Source organism: Balaenoptera borealis (genome assembly GCF_965194805.1).
Source record: "Balaenoptera borealis genome assembly, chromosome: 19".
Taxonomy (NCBI): Eukaryota; Metazoa; Chordata; class Mammalia; order Artiodactyla; family Balaenopteridae; genus Balaenoptera; species Balaenoptera borealis.
In genome coordinates this window covers 17654973-17676296 of record NC_138878.1, presented here as the reverse complement: position 1 = coordinate 17676296, position 21324 = coordinate 17654973, and the positions used below count along the sequence as shown (strand labels likewise).

Here is a 21324-nt window from a genome sequence, read left to right as displayed (position 1 = left end):
AGGCATGCCGCAACTAAGAGTCTACACGCCGCAACTAAGAAGCCCGCATGCTGCGACGAAGATCCTGTGTGCCGCAGCTAAGACCCAGCGCAGCCAAAATAAATAAATAAAATAATAAATAAATAAATAAATTTTAAAAAAGAAAATTACCTGATTAGGGGACAGCTGTGGCACATAGATGTGAACACTTGAGGGGTTAATGGATTGAGGAGTAAGCAGCAAAATGAGGAAGTAGAAATAAGGCTGCTGACTACCCCCCAGAAATTCAAGAGGTGAAGGGAGGAAGTGTATAGCTGGAGGTGAAGGAAGATGAGTGAATGGAGTTGTTTGTTGGAAACTTGCTTGTTTGTAGCGTAGGAAGAAGGACTTAACAATGAGGGGAGGCCTGAAGATTTGGAGGGCATTAGGGGGATTTGTAGGGCCAGGTCTTGGCGGGAACAGGATTCTTGACGAGGTGGTAGGACCTGCCTTCCTCTGAGATAGAGCAAGGAGGAGAGGGCGAAGATGATGAAAGGGAGGGAAACTGAGGGGTTTTGCCTGAGAGAATTGTTTTACAAGATGTAGGAAGCCAGTCTTCTGTTGGAAATGAGGGTGGCAAGTGTGGGCTAGGGACCTGAGGAAAGGAAGTGAAGGTGTTTTGGTCCTATTCCCATGGGGAATGGGCACTGGGAGATGTGCCTGGCAGGCAGGTGTGCACAGTGATACTGGTTTGCAGCTTTGTAGGAAGGAGAGCTTAAGAAGCCTGGCAGGGGGATGCCCATGGCAGGGATTGGCATGCCAGTATCTATAGCAGGGCAGGGGCAGAGGCATCTAGGGTGCTGACAAGGTGAAATGGGAAGGAGGGAGTATGTGTTGTCCAAAGGTGGAAGTCAGAAAGGGATCTTCCAGAGTTCAGGGTCACAGAGACCCAAGACCTGACTTTTAAGTGGTTTGTCCAAGTAGAGGTGAGGAGGCCCCAAACATGTGAGCTGGGCTGTTAGTGTACATCCATAAAGCTTCCAGGCTGCCAGAACGTGCCTACGGCAGGAAGGAGCCTGTTCCCAGGGGCCAGTCCCAGGGGGATGTGGTAGTGTGCTGAGCATATTCATCTGGCCACTCAACCCTTGAGCCTACACTCTGGCCCCAGGGTGGTCAGCCATGGGTTAGGTATAGCCTTTCCTGGCCAGCACTCTCCTTGGCCTCCAGAAAAAACCTCTTGGATTTGGAGGGGGATTGGGAGGAGGAACTATGAAGAATCAGGGACTCAGATTCTGAGGTCTGGGGAACCAAAAAGATGAAATCCCAGAGAACAGCTGTTACCTTTCATTACTTGTGATTCTCCTCCACCCCAGGACAGAGGGCGCATGCTAGCTCTTCATCCACTTAGTCCGTGTTTACCAATAGGGTCCTGTGGGGTGACTCAGACTCAAGGATGAAGCTCCCTGCTTCTTCCCTGCTGCCCCAACTCCATCTCTGTCCAGCTGTAGCCCCCCCATGGTTGCTTCAAGGCCCGGGATGTATAGTGTCCCTCTCCTCTCTACCTGTGCTTCGCATACTGTCTCCATCAATTGTTTGCTTACTCTGATGACCCTTCGTGTCCCTACTCTCCCTAATCTTGTGCTGTCACGAAAAGTTAAGAGTGGGTCCATTGAGTGCTAACCCTTTATTTTCAGATTCATTTATGTCTCTGCGGTGGCCATCCTGCTGGTTTCTTCTGTTAGACCAAGTGGTGGTAAGGGCTTCAGGCCTTTAAAGCACCAGCTCACCTGGGCTCAAACTTATTCTGGGGCAAGATTCTGAGGGTTGCTAAAATTGAGGAAAAGGCAGTAGTGCCTACATTGACATATTCAGCCTCCTTGGCCTTCACTTTTCCTGTGCGAGCAGCATTTTTCTGGGACCCCAGAGGGTGGAGTTGTATTCACTTGGAGATAATGTGGAGTGAAACACCAGGATGGAAGTGAGTGAATGTATGACAGCACGGTGTCTGCTCTAGACAGCCACTATGTGTTTATAGCCCTGGGGGAATCAGTCTGTGATGAGGTCACGGAAGCTGGGTAGTGAGAAAGAGAGCTGACCCGCAGATTCTGGATGCTTCATCAGCTGCTTTGTTGAGAATTCTTAGGGTTGTTTTCAAGCACTTGGGAAGTCATGGTCCCAGGATTTATGTGGTGACTTCAGAATGTGACTCTCCTCATTGGTCAAAGCTTGGTTTTCCTCATGATTGTGACTAATCCATTCTTCCAGGGCTCTGCTTGAGTTTGGAGCAGAGTAAATACTGATTAAAACCCTTTGTATGTTTGATGAGCTCTTGCTCTGGGAGAGTCAATATGGCTTATGAACAAATTAAGGGACCTCTGCCAGAGGAGACCTAGGCCCTTTACCCAGACCTAGCTGCTGTGGAGCAGAGGCCGGCGGGCAGGCCGACTGGCCCCTGCCTGTGGTGAGTAGGTCTCTGGGAACTGGGCCCTGAGTACTGGGAAAGGTACAGCATGGTGCCTGGTGCCCCCTGGTGGATCCAGAGTTGCTCTTCAGGCCAGCTGTGTAGATGATCTTACTGTGTTCACCTGAGGTGACCCATCTGCGGGTTAGATCGTCAAACCACACCATCCACCTCTCAGGACCTAGTGTAGGACCTAGGGCATACCAGGCATACAGGCACCTCCTTAAAAGGCCTGCAGAACCCTCAGCAGTTGGAGGTGAAGAAAGGATGAACCAGCTCAGCAAAGGTTAAGGGAGCAGTAGTCTGATTCCCCACCAAGGTCTGCCCTATTGACGGAGTTTTCTAGGGGTTCATCAGATGTCACTTAACTATTCCTTTTTTAAAAAAATTTATTTATTTTATTTGTTTTATTTTTGGCTGCGTTGGGTCTTTGTTGCTGCGTGCGGGTTTTCTCTAGTTGTGGCGAGCGGGGGCTACGCTTAGTTGCGGTGCGCGGGCTTCTCATTGTGGTGGCTTCTCTTGTTGCGGAGCACGGACTCTAGGCGTGCGGGCTTCAGTAGTTGTGGCTTATGGGTTCTGGAGCGCAGGCTTAGTAGTTGTGGCGCACGGGCTTAGTTGCTCCGTGGCACGTGGGATCTTCCTGGACCAGGGCTTGAACCCGTGTCCCCTGCACTGGCAGGTGGATTCTTAACCACTGCGCCACCAGGGAAGCCCCCCTATTCCTTTTTATAAGAACAATGGATGGACGGACCATGGATTGTCATACTGAGTGAAGTAAATCAGACAGAGAAAGACAAATATCATATGATATCACTTATATGTGGAATCTAAAAAAATGGTACAAATGAACTTATTTACAAAACAGAAATAGAGTCACAGATGTAGAAAACAAATTTATGGTTACCTGGGGGAAAGAGAGGGGGATAAATTGGGAGATTGGGATTGACATATACACACTACTATATATAAAATAGATAACTAATAAGAACCTACTGTATAGCACAGGGAACTCTACTCAATACTCTGTAATGACCTGTATGTGAAAAGAATCTAAAAAATAGTGGATATATGTATATGTATAACTGATTCACTTTGCTGTACAGCAGAAACTAACACAATATTGTAAATCAACTACACTCAAATAAAAATTAAATAAAAACCAAAAACCAAAAACAACAGGACTCCAGTGGCCCAGACATGAGAGGACACCTACCTTTTAATAGGCAGGGTGAAGGGAGAAGGCAATATTCTTAAGAAACTTTGATTACCAAAATGGGTACTTAAATTTTTTTTGTGTGGTAAAAAACACATAACATAAATTTTACCATCTTAACTGTTTTTCAGTGTACTGTTCAGTAGTTGTGAAACAGATCTCCAGAACCTTTTCATCTTGCAAAACTGAAACTCTATGCCCATTAAACAACAACTCCCCTCCCCACAGCCCCTGATAATCACCATTCTACTTTCTGTTTCTATGAATTTGAATACTTCAGCTACCTTATGTAAGTGGAAATATGCAATATTTGTCTTTTTGTGACTGGCTTATTTCACTTAGCATAATATCCTCAAGGTTCATCCCTGTTGTACTATGTAACAGGATTTCTTTCCATTTTTAGTCTGAATAATATTATATTATGTAATATGTATACTATCTTTTGCTTATCCATTCATCTGTCGATGGACATTTGGTTTGCTTCTATCTCTTGGCTATTTTGAATTGTGTTGTGAATGTAGGTGTGCAGATACTCCTTTGAGATCCAGCTTTCAATTCTTTGGGACATATATATATATACCCAGAAGTAGGATTTGCTGGATCATGTGGTAGTTTTATTTTTCATTTTTTGAGGAACTTCCATACTGTTTTCCCTGTCTTTTGCGCCAATTTACAATCCCACCAGCAGTCCACAGTTTCTAAAATCTTTGCCAACACTTGCTATTTTCTCTTTTTTTTTTGATAGTAGGCATGCTAATGGGTATGAGGTGATAGCTCATTGTGGTTTTGATTTGCATTTCTCTGATGATTAGTGATGTTGAGCATGTTTTTATATGCTTCTCGGCCATCAGTATATATATATATTTTTAACATCTTTATTGGAGTATAATTGCTTTACAATGGTGTGTTAGTTTCTGCTGTATAACACAGTGAATCAGCTATATGTATACATATATCCCCATATCTCCTCCCTCTTGTGTCTCCCTCCCAACCTCCCTATCCCACCCCTCTAGGTGGTCACAAAGCACCGAGCTGATCTCCCTGTGCTATGCTGCTTCCCACTAGCTATCTATTTTACATTTGGTGGTGTATATAAGTCCATGCCACTCTCTCACTTCGTCCCAGCTTACCCTTCCCCCTCCCCGTGTCCTAAAGTCCATTCTCTACGTCTGCGTCTTTATTCCTGTCCTTCCCCTAGATTCTTCATAACAATGTTTTTTTTTTTTAGATTCCATATATATGTGTTAGCATACAGTATATCATCTTTGAAGAAGTTTCTATTCAAGTCTTTGCCCAGAATGGGTAATTTTTTAAAACTTAGAAAAAAAATTATTTATGGAAAAAGTTGCAGGAATGGACAAAGAACATCCATATACCCTTTACCCAGACTGACCTACTGTCAACATTTTGCTTGATTTGTTTTATAATTTGAGCTCTCTCTTTAATATATGTATTTTCTCCTTAACTATTTGAGAGTAAGTTTCATACACTATGATATTTTACTTCTCAAATACTTCATTGATATTTTCTAAGAATAAAGTCATTCTTCTATACAATTGTTATACAGCCATCATCTTCAGTAAATTTAATACTGATACTTTTTTCTGATCTATCCTCCATATTCTAGTTTTGCCAACTGACCCAAAATTGTTCCTCTAAGCATTTTTTAACATCTTTTTTGAGATATGGTTCACATACCATATAAATCAACAATTTAAGGTGTACAATTCATTGGCTTTTGGTGTATTTATGAAATTGTGTATCCACCCTGCAATCAATTTTTGAACATTTTCATCACACCAAAAAGAAACCTTATATCCATTAGCAATCACTCCCCAATTTCTTCCTCCCCCAGTCCCTGGAAACCACTAGTCTACCTTCTGTCTCTATAGCTTTGCCAGTTTGGGACATTTCATATAAATGGAATCATGTGATATATGGCCTTTTGTGTCTGGTTTCTTTGCATTGCATATCATTGCATGTATCAGCACTTCATTCCTTTTAATGACTGATTAATAGTCAATTGTATGTTTATACCACAATTTGTTTATTGGTTCATCAATTGATAGACATTTGGATTATTTCTACCTTTTGGCTATTATGAACCATGCTGCTATGAACATGTGTGCACATGTTTTTGTGTGGACATGTTTTCATTTCTCTTGGGTATATACCTAAGAATGGAATTGCTGGATCATATGGTAACTCTATGTTTAAACATTTGAGGGACTGCCTGACTGTTTTCCAAAGCAGCTGTACCATTTTGCATTATCATTAGTGGTGTATGAAATTTCCAATTTCTCCATATCCTTGCCAACACTTATTGTCTTTTTTTTTTTTTAAAGAAACAGAGAACCTTTTTTTTTTTTTGGCTGTGCCGTGCGACATGTGGGAGCTTTAGTTCTCCAACCAGGGATCGAACCTGTGCCCCCAGCAGTGGAAGCTCGGAGTCTTAACCACTGGACCGCCAAGGAAGTCCCTTACTGTCTTTTTGATTATAGCCATCCTAGTAGCTCTGAAATGGTATCTCACTGTGTTGTTTTTTTTTTAAAGATAGGTTTCATTTTTTTTTTTTTATTTTTTGGCTGCACCAGGGATTGAACCCAGGCCCTTGGCAGTGAGAACGTGGAGTCCTAACCACTGGACTGCCAGGGAATTCCCCTCATTGTGGTTTTGATTTGCATTTCCTAATGAATAATGATGTTGAGCATCTTTTCTTATGTTTATTGTCCATTTATATATCTTCTTTGGAGAAATGTCTGTTCATATCCTATGCCCATTTTAATTTATTTATTTTTAAACATCTTTATTGGAGTATAATTGCTTTACAATGGTGTGTTAGTTTCTGCCGTATAACAAAGTGAATCAGCTACATGTATACATATATCCCCATATCCCCTCCCTCTTGCACCTCCCTCCCACCCTCCCTATCCCACCCCTCTAGGTGGTCACAAAGCACTGAGCTGATCTCCCTGTGCTGTGCAGCTGCTTCCCACTAGCTATCTATTTTACATTTGGTAGTGTATATATGTCAATGCTACTCTCTCACTTCATCCCAGCTTACCCTTCCCCCTCCCCATGTCCTCAAGTCCATTCTCTACGTCTGCGTCTTTATTCCTGTCCTGCCCCTAGGTTCATCAGACCTTTTTTTTTTTAGATTCCATATATATGTGTTAGCACACGGTATTTGTTTTTCTCTCTCTGACTTCACTCTGTATGACAGACTCTAGGTCCATACACCTCACTACAGATAACTCAACTTCGTTTCTTTTTATGCTATGCCCATTTTTAAATTGAGTTATTTGTCTTTTTATTCTAAGAGTTGTAAGAGTTCTTTATATATTCGGGATACTAGACCTTTATCAGATAAATGATTTGCAAATATTTTCTCCCATTCTGTGGATTGTCTTTTCCACTTTATTATTTTTTTAAAAGACTTTATTTTTATTTTTATTTTTATTTTTTAAAATAAATTTATTTATTTATTTATTTTTGGCTGTGTTGGGTCTTCGTTTCTGTGCAAGGGCTTTCTCTAGTTGCGGCGAGCAGGGACCACTCTTCATCGCGGTGCGCGGGCCTCTCACTATCGCGGCCTCTCTTGTTGAGGAGCCCAGGCTCCAGACGCGCAGGCTCAGTAGTTGTGGCTCACGGGCCCAGTTGCTCCGCGGCATGTGGGATCTTCCCAGACCAGGGCTCGAATCCGTGTCCCCTGCATTGGCAGGCAGATTCTCAACCACTGTGCCACCAGGGAAGCCCTATTTTTATTTTTTTAAATTTTATTTAAGTATAGTTGATTCACTTCGTTGTTTTTTTTTTTTTTTAGCTGCATTGGTGGTTCGTTGCAGTGTGTGGGCCTCCCACTGCAGCAGCTTCTCTTGTTGTGGAGCATGGGCTCTAGGTGCATGGGCTTCAGCAGTTGTGGCGCCGCGGGCTCAGCAGTTCCGTGGCATGTGGGATCTTCCCGGACCAGGGATTGAACTCATGTCCCCTTTGTTGGCAGGTGGATTCTCAACCACTGCGCCACCAGGGAAGTCCCTGATTCAATTTATTGATAGTATCCTTTGATGCACAAAACTTTTTAATTTTAATGAAGTACAATTTACCTAATTTTTTCCTTTGTTGTTTGTGCTTTTGGTATCATCTCTAAGAAATTATTGCTTAATCTAAGGCCACAAAGATTTATACTTAGGTTTTCTTCTATGAATTTTATAGTTTTGGCTGTTACACTTAGGTCTTGGATGCATTTTGAGTTAATTTTTGTGTACGTTATGAGGTAGGGATCAAAATTCATTTTCTTGCATGTGGATATCCAGTTGTCCCAGCACCTGTTAAAAAGACAGTTCTTTCCCCAATAAATTGTCTTGATACTCTTGTCAAAAATCAGTTGGTCATAGATGTTTTGGTTTGTATCTGGACTCTCAAATCTATTCCATTGGTCTGTGTGTCTATCCTTATGCCAGTACCATACATCTTGATTATTATAGTTTGCTAGTGGGTTTTGAGATTAGGAAGTGTGAATCCTCCAACTTTATTCTTCTATTTCAAGATTGTTTTGTCTATCCTAGGTTCCATATGAATTTTAGGATCATCTTGTCAATTTCTGCAAAAGTGGCAGCTAGGATTCTGATGGTGTTTGTGTTGAATCTACAGATCAGTCTGGGGAATATTGCTATCTTAACAATATTAAATCTTCCAGTCGTTGAACATGATATGTCTTTTTTTTTTTAAATATTTATTTATTTATGTAGTTGGCTGTGCCGGCTCTTAGTTGCGGCACAGGGGATCTTCGTTGCGGCATGCGGGATCTTTAGTTGTAGCATGTGGGATCTAGTTCCCTGACTAGGGATCGAACCCAGGCCCCCTGCATTGGGAGCGTGGAGTCTTAACCACTGGACCACCAGGGAAGTCCAGATATATCTTTTCATTTATTTAAATCTCCTTTAATTTCTTTAAACAATATTTTATAGTTTTTAGTGTACAAGTCTTTCACCTCCTTGGTTTCTGGCTGTCATTGTTTCTCATGAAAAATCAGTTGTTAGTCTTATTGAGAATCCCTTGTACACGGTAAGTCACTTTTCTCTTGCTGCTTTCAAGATTATCTCTTTGTCTTTGATTTTCAGCTGTTTGATTGTGATGTGTCTAGGTGTGGATCTCTTTTAAGTTTATTCTACTTGGAGTTTGTTGAGCTTCTTGGATGTGTAGATTAATGTTTTTCATCAAATTTGGGAATTTTTCTGCCATTATTTCTTCAAATATTTATTCTATCCCTTCTCTCCTTCTGGAACTCCCATTATTCATTTTGGCAGTGATTTTTTTTTTTTTTTTTTTGAGCGGGCAATCACACAGTTTGTCAATCTGAGTTTATTTGTGTTTCTGAAAACAAGAGATATACCAAAGATTCTTTAACCAAACTGGAGGTTAAAAGACTATGAAGATAGGCCAGAGATGGGGATGGAAAGGTAGCATGGAGAGACACTGGTGATAAGCAAGATCAGCTCAGATAGAGAAAGCAAGCCAAGTGGAATGGAGGAGATGAAGGTAGCAGGATGTAATAGGAACATAACATGTGACAGACAAGGAAGAATAAGCCCATATATAATAAGGCACTTTAAAATTAAATGCTGTTCAAACATTGGGTAGCCATATGAATAAAAAGTGACTTAGAAAGGGTCTTAATTTTCAGATAAGTTAAAAAGCAAATTAGTTTTAAAAAGAAGACAAAAACCAATCAAAATTATATTCTTTTTCTTAAATAAATTTATTTATTTATTTATTTAATTTATTTTTGGCTGCATTGGGTCTTCATTGCTGCACACGGGCTTTTCTCTAGTTGTGGTGAGCGGGGGCTACTCTTCATTGTGGTGCATGGGGTTATTGCTGTGGATTCTCTTGTTGCGGAGCATGGGCTCTAGGCACGTGGGCTGCAGTAGTTGTGGCACATGGCTCAGTAGTTGTGGCTCGTGGGCTCTAGAGCGCAGGCTCAGTAGTTGTGGCACACAGGCTTAGTTGCTCCGCGGCATGTGGGATCTTCCCGGACCAGTGCTCAAACCCACGTCTCCTGCATTGGCAGGTGGATTCGTAACCGCTGTGCCACCAGGGAAGCCCTAAAATTATATTCTTAACTGTGATGGAGATAGATTTGGGAACTAGAAGGCATTGTTTGTGGCAAAATTGGAGTTGTCTCTTCTATAGAAATAAAATGATATGTATGATAAAAATTGAGGAAGTGATATTGATAAAGGAAAAATATTTGTGATAATTGAGACAGAAAAATAACATCCAATTTGACAAAGCATAGTTTTTTTTCTGCACAACTTGTATAGATGTAAAAGGCAGTTTGGTAGGAAGATGCACGGATGATACACTCTACCACGTGGAAAAACAATGTTTGTTTTCACCAATTAAGGAAATGCAGTGAAAGAAAACCTATGAGGTTCTACTCTATAACCAAAGAGCTAACTAAAATGAATAAAATTGGTAAACAATAGTGTTGGTGTGTGGGTGAGCAGGCACACGTGTGGTTTTATTGATGACAATTTAAATTAATTTCTCCACTTAACAACCAGGTGAGCATCTGCTTGCATGTAAGGCATTGAAGTGGCTCCAGCAGATGTTCAGTGAGCACTAGCAACGTGCTAGGTGCTAGTGATGCAAAGATGAATGAGACTGTGTCCAGGTCCCAAAAGCTCTTTCGGTGTAGTGGGGAGACAGAAAAGAAAATAAGACCATTCAAGGGCCATTTTGCCTCAACTCCTCCTCTTGGGGCCCTGAGGAGGACCTGGTCAGCGTCCTCAAAGCCCACCTTTGTGTGAACCGAGAACCTTCCTCAGGGCGTTTGTTGTCTAATGGTAAAGGTACGACAGGTGCATCTGTAACTAGCATACAAAGAGGAAGTGGTCAGGCTGTGAAGGTAGACTGGGCAGGGGGTTTGAGGAATCCCGAGGAGGACAAGTTACTGCTGGCAGGAGTGGGGGCCCAGCAAGGTTTTGCCTCACTTTCCCCTGCTTGTTCTTAGCCGAAGCTCAGCCTGGCTGCAAGCCTTCTTTTTATAAGCACAGGCCACTCAGTGCTGCCCACTTGTCCACCTGCCTTCTTGCCTGCCCCTGCAACCAGGATCACTGCCTACAGGGGCTCTGTGTTGGGGTCTGTCCGTCGCTTGGGACACCACACTGATTCTTGGGGCTTGGATGCCAACCGTGCATCCATACTGCTTGGTGGTGGTGATTAGTGTGGTCGGGTCTGGTGAGCATCAGATACTTGATGACCTGGATGCAGCATAGAGAGAATAGCCACAGAAACACCTAGAGCATGTTTTTTTTTAAATTCTTTTTAAAAATATATATTATTTATTTATTTATTTGGTCGCGCCAGGTCTTAGTTGTGGCAGGCGGGCTCCTTAGTTGTGGCTTGCCAGGCCCCCTGCATTGGGAGCTTGGAGTCTTAACCACTGCGCCACCAGGGAAGTCCCATAAAGCATGTATTAACCTGGATGGTGGATATGCTGGGGGGAGCCCCATGGATGCCATAGGACACCTTTGGCCACTTTAGCCCTAAATGCTCCCATGAGGGAGCAAAGGCCATTGTGCTCACCCGGCTGGGGTTGTGACTTGCTGAGGCTTATAGGGAGTCAGTATGGGGATGAGTTCCAGGGCTGAGAGTTTCTTTCTATCTTCTTCTGCTCTCCCAGAACCCCTGGGCAGGAGCTTCTGGGCAGTGTGACAGGTTCCTGGCTCTTCAGGTCTGTCTTTCACATCTATTGAAATGATCACTGAACAAAGCAGAGCAGCCTTGTCTCCCACCAAGAGGTAGAGAATGTCAACCCTTTAGGAGACTTGAATTTCCTTTCGTTTTTTATGATCCTGGTTTTGAAGAACTCCCTTTTTCCTTTCTTTCCTTAGTCTTTGAATACCTCCAGAGCTGAGGAGCTCACCCCTTTCATTTCCACAGAGTGTGACCCAGGTTGAATAGGGCTTTTAGACTTTTCTTTCCTGTGTCAATCTCAAATCTTCCTCCCTGTGCTTCTGTTCACTGGCCCCACTTTTGTCCTTGGACGTTTCCTGGGAGCCCTTCACCTTGCCGTTTGCATATGGATGAGGTGGGAGGTTCTTTGAGGGGATGGACTGGAGCTGAGACTAGTAGGTGAGAAAAGTCCAGGTGTCCACATCCTAGGCTATTGTCTGATCTCTGATTCCCTGAGTGGCTCAACCCTTCTAGGCCCGAGACTCTGCAAGGTCCCTGGGAAGAGCAGCTGATGGAGGGGAGCTCACTTAGGCCCCTGCTTGCCATGCTTGGTTGGGGAGGACAGCACTATGTGTCCCCAAAGCCATGATTTGATGTTGGTAGTAGGGTGACAGGCCAAGCGGCCCCCACCAGGTGTGTGATGAAGGGCTTCCCCACTATGTCCAGGACCTATGTGTCCAGGACTGACATGTGCCCTCTGATTCCTCTGCAGGAGCTGATTGACCTCAAGATGCTTCAGTGCAAGAGAGTTGTTAATGGTGAGTGCAGCTGTGGTCCCAGGATTGTGCGTATGCCCGGTCATGCCCAAACTGTGCTACCACTGACCTTGCCTGGGTATCAGTGTCCTCCAGGGTGCTCCTTGCCTGTGTAATTTTGTGGATCACATGCTCTCTTTTTTTTAAAGATACATTGATTATAAGCCAATTTTTAAAAAATTAATTAATTAATTTTTGTCTGCATTGGGTCTTCATTGCTGCGCGTGGGCTTTCTCTAGTTGCAGCAAGTGGGGGCTACTCTTTGTTGCAGCGTGCAGGCTTCTCATTGCAGTGGCTTCTCTTGTTGCAGAGCACAGGCTCTAGGCGCACCAGCTTCAGTAGTTGCAGCACGTGGGCTCAGTAGTTGTGGCACACGGGCTTAGTTGCTCTGCAGCATGTGGGATCTTCCCGGACCAGGGCGCGAACCCATGTCCCCTGCATTGGCAGGCGGATTCTTAACCACTGCGCCACCAGGGAAGTCCCCACATGCTCTCTTGAGAATAGTCACTGCTCTCCAGAGACCATGACAAATAGCCAGATGTGAAACAGGCTGAGAATGCCTTCTACCCACAGGCTTGCTGGCATATAAATCACCAGGTTTCATAGTACAGGAGGGACCTTTGGGGTCAGGATGGCTTCGGCACTGATCCTGGCTCTGCCACTCACTAACTGTGACCTTGGGCAAGTCACTTGACCTCTCTGCCTCAGTTTCTTTAGCTGTAAAAGGAAAATCATAATCCCTGCTTTACTTAAATTACAGGGTTGGAGTGAGGATCAAATAAGATAAGGGACATGTAAGACCTTTGCAAATGGAAGTGGTTGTGCTGAGTTGTGGTTTTGCTTATACTTTATTGATGAGGCTGATTCTGCTTTGATGAGAGTTGTAGTATTGTTTGAGGTTTTTGAAAAGTATACATGCTTGTGAAATCTTAATATAAGTTCACTAGAACTTTTGTCAATTTTTGTCAAACAATTTTAATTGTTTTAGATTTATATTTTCTTTGTGTTATGAAAAATTCAATGTTATAGATGTATATAACCTAAAAAATGAAAATCCCCCATAATCCCATACTTGAAGAGTAATCACAAGGAGAATTAACACGTACTTTTTACACATTTCGTAAAGTGTGTGTATAAAAATATGACATGTTTATATATACTCTCTCCCCTATACACACACACACTTGGGATCATGATACACGTTTTGCCACTTACTTTTCTTTTCTTTTTTTTTGGCCACACTGCGTGGTACACGGGATCCTAGTTCCCCGACCAGGGATTGAACCCATGCCCCCTGCAGTGGAAGCGCAGAGTCCCAACCATTGGACTGCCCTGGAAGTCCCTGCCACTTACTTTTCTATTAGGACATTTTCCCATGTCAATACCTATAGATGACTGTGTCAGAATTGATTTCGCCAGTGCTTTAACAGGGGTTTCAGTATTTTGATGTTAAACAGAAAAGCATAGTATAAACACACTAAGTTTTTGTCGTTCTTCTCTCAGACTGCTTACTGCCAGTCATGAGAAGTCTCTGCTGTTGGTGATCACTTCGATTACCTCTCCCAACATGTCACTGCCTTTACCCCACCTTTTTAACCATCTAATCTGTTTGTTGCTGGGATGATAATAACAGCTTCCCTTTATGGAAGTGCTTTACGTGCATTAAAGATCCCATTTATTTCTCAGAATAGCCTTTGAGATAGGCATATTCTCCCATCTGCCACATTGGACCCTTCCATGTGGTAGTCATCTTTGAAAGCTAATAATGTTAGTACCTATTGTAGAACTTCATTATGAAGAGCATGAGAGATTCTTATTGTTTGCAATAGTTATGTTCTATAAAGTTGCTAAGATCACCAAATTAGCGAATACAGAACCATTGCTCCTAGGGGAAATACAGAGTTAGGTTCCTGTAAGCCTCTGGTCACGCTCATTCATTATGTAGTTCAGATCAATATATAACCTTGTTTTATGTGTCTTTCTGTTTAAAGACACATTATTTAACATATACTGTTAATTCATTAACATCGAACTCACAGTCAACAGCATTATGATTTCATGCCTGAATAAAGCTTGTCTAACACATTTATTTTCTCCATAAGGCACACCACAGCTTTCTTATGCTTAGGAACACTAGATAGCACTTCAGCAGTATGATTGGGGCCATTTTAAACATTGAGATCACCAACAAAAAGCACAAAAATGCAAAAAAAAAAAAAAGTGGCATTAAATATACCACCATAAAGACACTTGTTTGCAGGATGAGAGCTGAAACAAGAAGGCAGAATGTTGCCTTGTTTGACATCAGCTGGGAATGTGTGCATTGGTGACAGAAATTTTTTGCAGTCTGTGAATGACCACGAAAACACCACAAGTGTTGATTTGGGGGTTACAAATAAATTTAGCAAGCAGGCAAATTTGCAAATACACAACTGCAAATAATGAGGATTGACTGTAATATGGTAAATCTCCACTCACAGTACCTAGCACATGATAGATAAGTAATTAAGAACAGCAACTTTGCTGAACTTCAGAGTGACATCTTCTGGGAAAATTTGGGCAAAATCTGAAGCAAAGATAAGGTTCCTCTTATCTTTGTACATCTTTTTTTTCAACGTTAAAAATATTGCAAAATGTCATTTGCAGCAACATGGGTGGGCCAAGAGATTATCATACTAAGTGAAGTAAGTCAGACAGAGAAAGACAAATATCATATGTTATCACTTATATGATATCATATGGTATCACTTATATGTGGAATCTAAAAAAATGATACAAATGAACTTATTTACCAAACAGAAATAGAGTCACAGATGTAGAAAACAGACTTATGGTTACCAGGGGGGAAAGGGGTGGGGGAGGGATAAATTGGGAGATTGGAATTGACGTAGACACACTACTGTATATACAATAGATAACTAATAAGGACCTACTGTATAGCACAGGAAACTACTCAGTACTCTGTAGTGACCTATATGGGAAAAGAATCTAAAAAAAGAGTGGATATATGTATATGTATAACTGATTTACTTTGCTGTACAGCAGAAACTAACAACATTGTAAACCAACTATACTCCAATAAAAGTTTTTTAAAGAAATGTAAAGTACAGATGATTCCAAAGATTCATGAGGTCACTTCTAGCTGAGCAGAAAAATTTCTTCTAAAAAAGGTCATTTCTGGGTTTATAGACTGAAGGAAACGTGGGAAAAAACCCAATTATATATGAGAAAGATATTCACAATATATTGTATCTTGTGTTATTTTGAGGGTTCCATAATAAAGTAAACATTGCAGAAAGAAGGAACCCAAAGCAATGAATAATTCATTAAAAAATCTTTTTCTCAAAAAAAAAAAGTGCAAAATGTAAACACCATGCAGAGAAAGTGCATAAAACACAAGCACACGGTTTAGTAAATAACTGTAAAGCGAGGGACCATGTAACTCACCATCCTTAGGTCAGGGAATAGACCATCATCAGCACCTCAGAAGTCTCCCACGTATACCCTGATTTCTTTCAAGTATAGTGTACTTCTAGCATCCCATTTTTCCCTTCAAGGTGATACTTTTGTTGTGTTTTCTTCCAGGGGTTAGGCGAGGTTGAACCTGCTTCTTCACTGAGTGGCCCTGTATGTTTTTCTTTTCTTGCAGAGGTGCTCAGCACAGTCGACTTTGTCGCTCCCGACGACCGAGTAGTCTTCCGCACCTGCGAAAGAGAGCAGAGCAGGGTCGTCTTCCAGATGGTACCATATCCCGGGACAGAGCGAATTTCCCGTCTCGTGCCTTGTGCCGGGCCAGTGTTACCTGCCTGGGCTCCATTGCACAGTGGTCTTCAGTCTTCCTGAAGGCCCTGCTTTAAACGGTTTTCAGAGATCTGCTCATGAGCAATTACACTGTTGGAGATGGTTTATGGAGATCAAGCTATTAGCAGTCTGTTACGTGCCTCCAGTCTCAAATTTAATTTCCTTCATTGTAGGGATTGGCTATTTGGCATGACATATATTTTTATTCCCTAGCATTGGTTGTTCAGATCATGGTCTTTGTTTTGTGTAATCTGTATATATTTCCCATAAAAAGAAATTAAGTTTCTTGAAGAGTAGTTAAGATTTGTGTTAGGATTGTAGTGATTCTCTAGTTCTCTTCTCTCGCTTTGGGCATTTCTCGGTATTTTTTCAGAAATACTTCCTGAATGATGTTTAGGTTTGTAAAAAATTGATAACAATGAGTAGCCTTATGATAAAGCAAATATAGCAAAATGTTAATTGTAGAATCTAAGTGGTGGGTATATGAATGTTCACTATAAAATTTTTCCAACTTTTTTGTATGTTTGGAAGTATTCACAGCATTGATGACATTTTCTCAGCCTTCCAGGTCCACTTTTGGCCTCCAACAGTGAGCTAGTCCCGTGGGCTAGCTGTTTGAGAGAATGCCAGCTGGACTCCCCTTGCTGATGTGTGTGTGTGTCTGTGTGTGTGCATGGTGTGCCTGAGCGTGTTTGTCTATGCATATGGACCTGTATCAGGGCAGTGGTTGATATAGCCTCTTGTGTTCCCAGGGGACTTCAGATGCAGAGCGAGCTCTTGCTGTGGCCAGGCTTGTGTAAGTTCTTCCCTGTTTGGTACTGTCTTTGCCGCTCTTGTGGGCTGTGAGGTCTTACTGTTCCTGGGGACTTTGGAGGTGACCACCCTCCTGCTTCCTAGTCCACTACTTTCTGTTTCCAGGTTAAAAGGCTCAGGTTCCCTTCTCTATTTGTTGCGTCCAAGGGCTGCCCTGGGACTCATGTGAACGCACTGTGTCTGGACCCCAGAGAACCTCTGGGTGGGAGCCTATTTTTTAGTGTTTATTTGTGAGGTTTCCTTTGCAGATACTCTCATGACTGTGAACTCTGAGGTTTTAAATCTCATGAAGTGTAGGTAAGACTTACTGTTTCCTAAATTAATGAAGGCAGGAGAGTAATGTGGTTAAGGAGAGGGGCTTTAGACTTAGACCTGGGTTGGAATTCTGGCTTTGCTACCTGCTGACTGTGTGACCTTAGGTAAGTTACTTAACCTCACTGAAAACTTAGCTTCCTCATGTATAAAATGATACCAATAGTACCACCTCCCTCTGGCGTTATAGGGAAGGGTAAATGAAATGATGCATGTAAATGTCTTTGCAGTATGTGGCACGTAGTGAGTGTTTAGTAAGTTGTTAGCTATTGTTATTAATTACAACAAGGGTGAGAAGGAACTCGGGCAGTAGTTGCTGCTGGTCACAGACTGGTAACTGTGTGTGTAGCAGATGATGAGGAAAGGGTCCTTTCTACATCTGAGACTTGTTTAGAGGAAGCCAGCTGTGCAGCCTAGCACGCAAAGACAGTCCTCCACTTCCTCCAGAACCAGTGCTCTGGGAAAGGGCTCTTGTGCTTATGTCACTTTTGTGCATTATGGCTTTCACCACCCAGTTAGAACTGGAACTCTGGGATGGAGTGCAGTGTGGCTGTCATTTGATATTCGAGTTATCTGATACAGCTCAGAACTAGCAAAATCCTCTACAACTAGCCCTTCCTACATGTGTGAGCACGTTATGTTATTCCTCTAGAGCTCTGCCCAGGAGGAGAGGCAGTTGCACATTTTAGAGACAGGATTTTTCAGCTTCTGTCTCTGAGGGTTGGTGTGTTTTAGAGGGCCAGGGAACATTAAGAATTCCATGAGCACGGACGCATACCTTTGACTTTATGTCCTACCCTCAAGTTGAATATTTATTACCTTTCCTCCTTCATGTTTTTCCAGAGAAAATGATGTGGCTGGTATCGACGTCAACATGGGCTGTCCTAAAGAGTATTCCACCAAGGTAAACTGATTTCATTATACTCTTCACAAATACAGGGTGCAGATTAAAGGAGACTGACAAGAGGTGATGACTAAGTACAGTACCTGACTCTGGACTAGATCCTGTACTAATGGGCAAAATGCTCAAAAGGATATTATTAGATCAACTGGCAAAATTGTAATATAGACCATGGTAGATTAGCTAAAAATACTGTATCAGTGAAAATATATGAAGTTGATAACTTCTGTGGTTATGTAAGAATATCCGTATTCTTAGAAAATACACACTGAAATATTTAGGAGTCAAGGGCTATGATATATGTAATTACCCTCAAATGGTTCAGGAAAAATTTTAAATGTGCACACAAACATATACATATATACATAAATAAATACACACACACACACACACACAGACACACACAGCACTCGTGCCCAAGTAATAAAACAAATGATGTAAATGTTAAAAGAAAGAATAAAGTGAACAGGGCTTTGTTTTTTCATGAATAAAAATAGAGGATGCAATACATGTGTCCCCACTGTCATATCAGAATAGACCAGACAGGACTGCTATGGAAGCTCAGAGAAAGCAGCAGAAGGGCAGCCCTTAAACTCAGGATCCTGTGGGGAAATGTAGTCCTTGATGAGGAGGTTTGGGACTCTGCAGGCAGAGGGAGTGGCACAAGCAGGGACCCAGAGGCCAATGTGAAGTAGAGGCAGGGAACCTTGATTTGACCAGAGGGTTGGGAAGTGGGTAGTGAAGAGGAAGCAGAGGAACACAGGATTGAAAATCTTGGTTGGGACCAGATTAGCTGAACTTTGATTTTAGATACATCTGATCTTTTTTGAACAGAGAAGGCTTGTGATCAGAAACTTAGTTTCTTCCCCAGGGGAAACCAGTGTTACTAGTTTCTTGTGTGTCTTTCCAAATATATTCTATAAATAGAAATACTAATCTGGAAGCCATGTGTCTAGTGGATTCAAGTGGAAAGAGGCCAGAGGTCAGGATACAGATATCGGAGACGAGTGTTTTGGGTCCACAGGAGAGACCAGGGATGGACACAAGAGAAGCCAAATTGGAGCAGAATTTGATAGCACTTGGCTGGCAAATGATTGGACTGGGAGTGGGAGGCAGGGTGAGTGGTGGGGGTAGAGGGAGGAAAGACTGGCAGCCAGGAAGACGGTAGGTCTTCAGCGTCATCAGGACTGCTGGAGGAAGAGGATGTTTGGAACGGATAACAAGGACAGCTTGGGGTTGGCTGAGTGTGAGGCACCAGAGGGATTCCTGCAGGGCCGCCCCTGGGAACCTTATCACAGGGTGCGAGGGTCTGCAGTGTAGACATAACAGATGTCCCCATAGCCCACTGCCCAGAGTTAGCCACTCTGCTCTCAGGAGTTAACTTGGCCTGGAGACCTTTGATTTAGGCCAGGAGGCTGAAGACTGCCTGAGGGAAAGGCCCTTTGGATGCTTGAAATCCAGAGGGCCTTGTGGACAGCTGCTTCAAGGAATCGTGGAGGTTTGAAATTGTCTATGAGGAGTTGAAAACATCAGGCTCTGTTTTGCTACCTTCTAATTACTCCTTTGTGTGCCTGAGTTATGTACGGAGCAGAGTTGGAGTTGAAATTGTTGGAATACTCTCCCTGAGATTGTGGAGTGAAAAAAGCAGGGAGCAGAATTGTATAGGGTGTATCACCATTTATATGTGGGGGATGGGGAATGAAAATATATATTTACTTTTCTTTTTATACAATATATTTGGAAAGACACACAAGAAACTGGTGACACTGGTTTCCCCTGGGGAAGGAAACTAAGCTTTTACTTGGTTTTGCATAGGGAATAAATTCCCCTTGCAGGGGTGCGCTTCAAAATAATTAACAGCAGTCACAGCACTGGCACTGACCAGTCAGAACAGATATGTGTGCTGTACCAGTACATGCCAGCTGAACATCTGCTCTCTTCTCATGGTTCAAAAACTGAAGTCATGTTAAAAAAATTAATTGAATAGTTTTCCCTCCTTCTAAGGAGGGAGAATTCTTACTCTTTATCCTTTTGAACCTTTAAGATTTTTAATATGTTGCCTATTCTAAAAAGCAAGTTAAGAAGTTAAATAGAAAGGGAGGAAGGAAGGAAATACCAATTGGAAAAGCCATTGTTGTCGAAGGGGCAGTGAGAGTGGATTTTAGATCCTGTGATTCAACAAGGAAGGGCCGGATCGTGTGTGAGGTGAAGGACAGACGGAGTCAGGGTGAGTGGCCAGGGCTTCCTGAAGGCCTGTAAGGTTTGTATCTGGAGGTAGTCCAGGGCTAGTAGCTCTGTTCTTTTAGTTCTCCTCTGAAATGCAGGCTCAGTCTGCGCTGGTTCTCTCTGGTTCTAATGTGTAGTTCTTAAACATGAAATTAAACTGTAATAACTGAATTTAAACCTTCTGAGCACATTCCTTGAGCATTCATTAGTACGTAGTCTATATACTTGACAGCATATATTTATTGGATTTGTTTTTCTCCCCTTCACCTCACTCTTAATGGGTTCAGATTTTTAACATTCTCCCCTCCTCCACTTATTAAAGTAATTCATACCATTGCCCAGGACTTGGATAATATAGAAAAGTACAAAAAAGAACAATAAAATCACCAGTAATCACACCGTCAAGAGACAGCCCCTGGTGTTAATGCTGAGATTTAAGTGACTCCAGGGGTTGTTGATTCCATTAGCTAGGGCTTTTGTTAGAGTTTGACATTGGTCTGGGTGCTCAGGACTGGGCTGGCCATTGTTGCTGGCAGGGGATCAGGGCCTGGACAAGGTTTGGAGGTTGTGTGCCTCTGAGTGGCTTTGCTGGCAGAGGTGGTATCCAAGCAAGTGACGGTAGGATAGGAAGAAGTTGCATTTGATCTCATTTCAAAGGAAGAATGACCCATTGTTTTTTTAAGGGCTTGGCAGATGGTGGGGTTTAGTTTATTAAGGCACTGAGACCCTGGGTAGGAAATGGGCAGTCCTGAAAAATGATTTTTTAGAACCCACTTCTAGATAGATCTGTGGGTCTTGCTAAGGGGATCAGAGTGCTGGCTTTTAGAAGTCATCAAGCTGATCCCTGATGTTTTGGGCACAGGCGATTGCCAGTGGACCTTGGTTCCTTGGAGGCAAGTGCTGGGGTACTGCCAGGTTGCCATACCACAGGGAGGAGCCACCCTCCTCCAGTAAGAGCCCCTCTGTGTGCTTTTCCTTAGGGAGGAATGGGAGCTGCCCTGCTATCAGATCCTGACAAGATTGAGAAGGTAAGTCCTGCATGAGTGAAAGCAGAGGTCCTTAAACATGCCTATGAACTAGAGTTGCCTGGAACACCTCCCCTACCCTTCGCCCAGATTTAGAGAATCAGTCACTCCACCTGGGG

The 21324-nt window shown here is 42.6% G+C and overlaps 1 protein-coding gene across 3 annotated transcripts in view; it reads left to right on the top strand.

Annotated features, from left to right (window-relative positions):
- The window catches only part of DUS2 (dihydrouridine synthase 2), a 45331-nt gene that overhangs the window by 9317 nt on the left and 14690 nt on the right, over positions 1-21324 (top strand). For all 3 annotated transcript variants that reach the window (XM_082369913.1, XM_082369912.1, XM_082369914.1), the window contains 5 exons: positions 12085-12130; positions 15777-15868; positions 16681-16724; positions 17897-17957; positions 21161-21208. In XM_082369913.1, coding sequence (XP_082226039.1) covers positions 12085-12130; positions 15777-15868; positions 16681-16724; positions 17897-17957; positions 21161-21208 — 291 coding nt within the window. The remainder of the gene's footprint in view (positions 1-12084; positions 12131-15776; positions 15869-16680; positions 16725-17896; positions 17958-21160; positions 21209-21324) is intronic.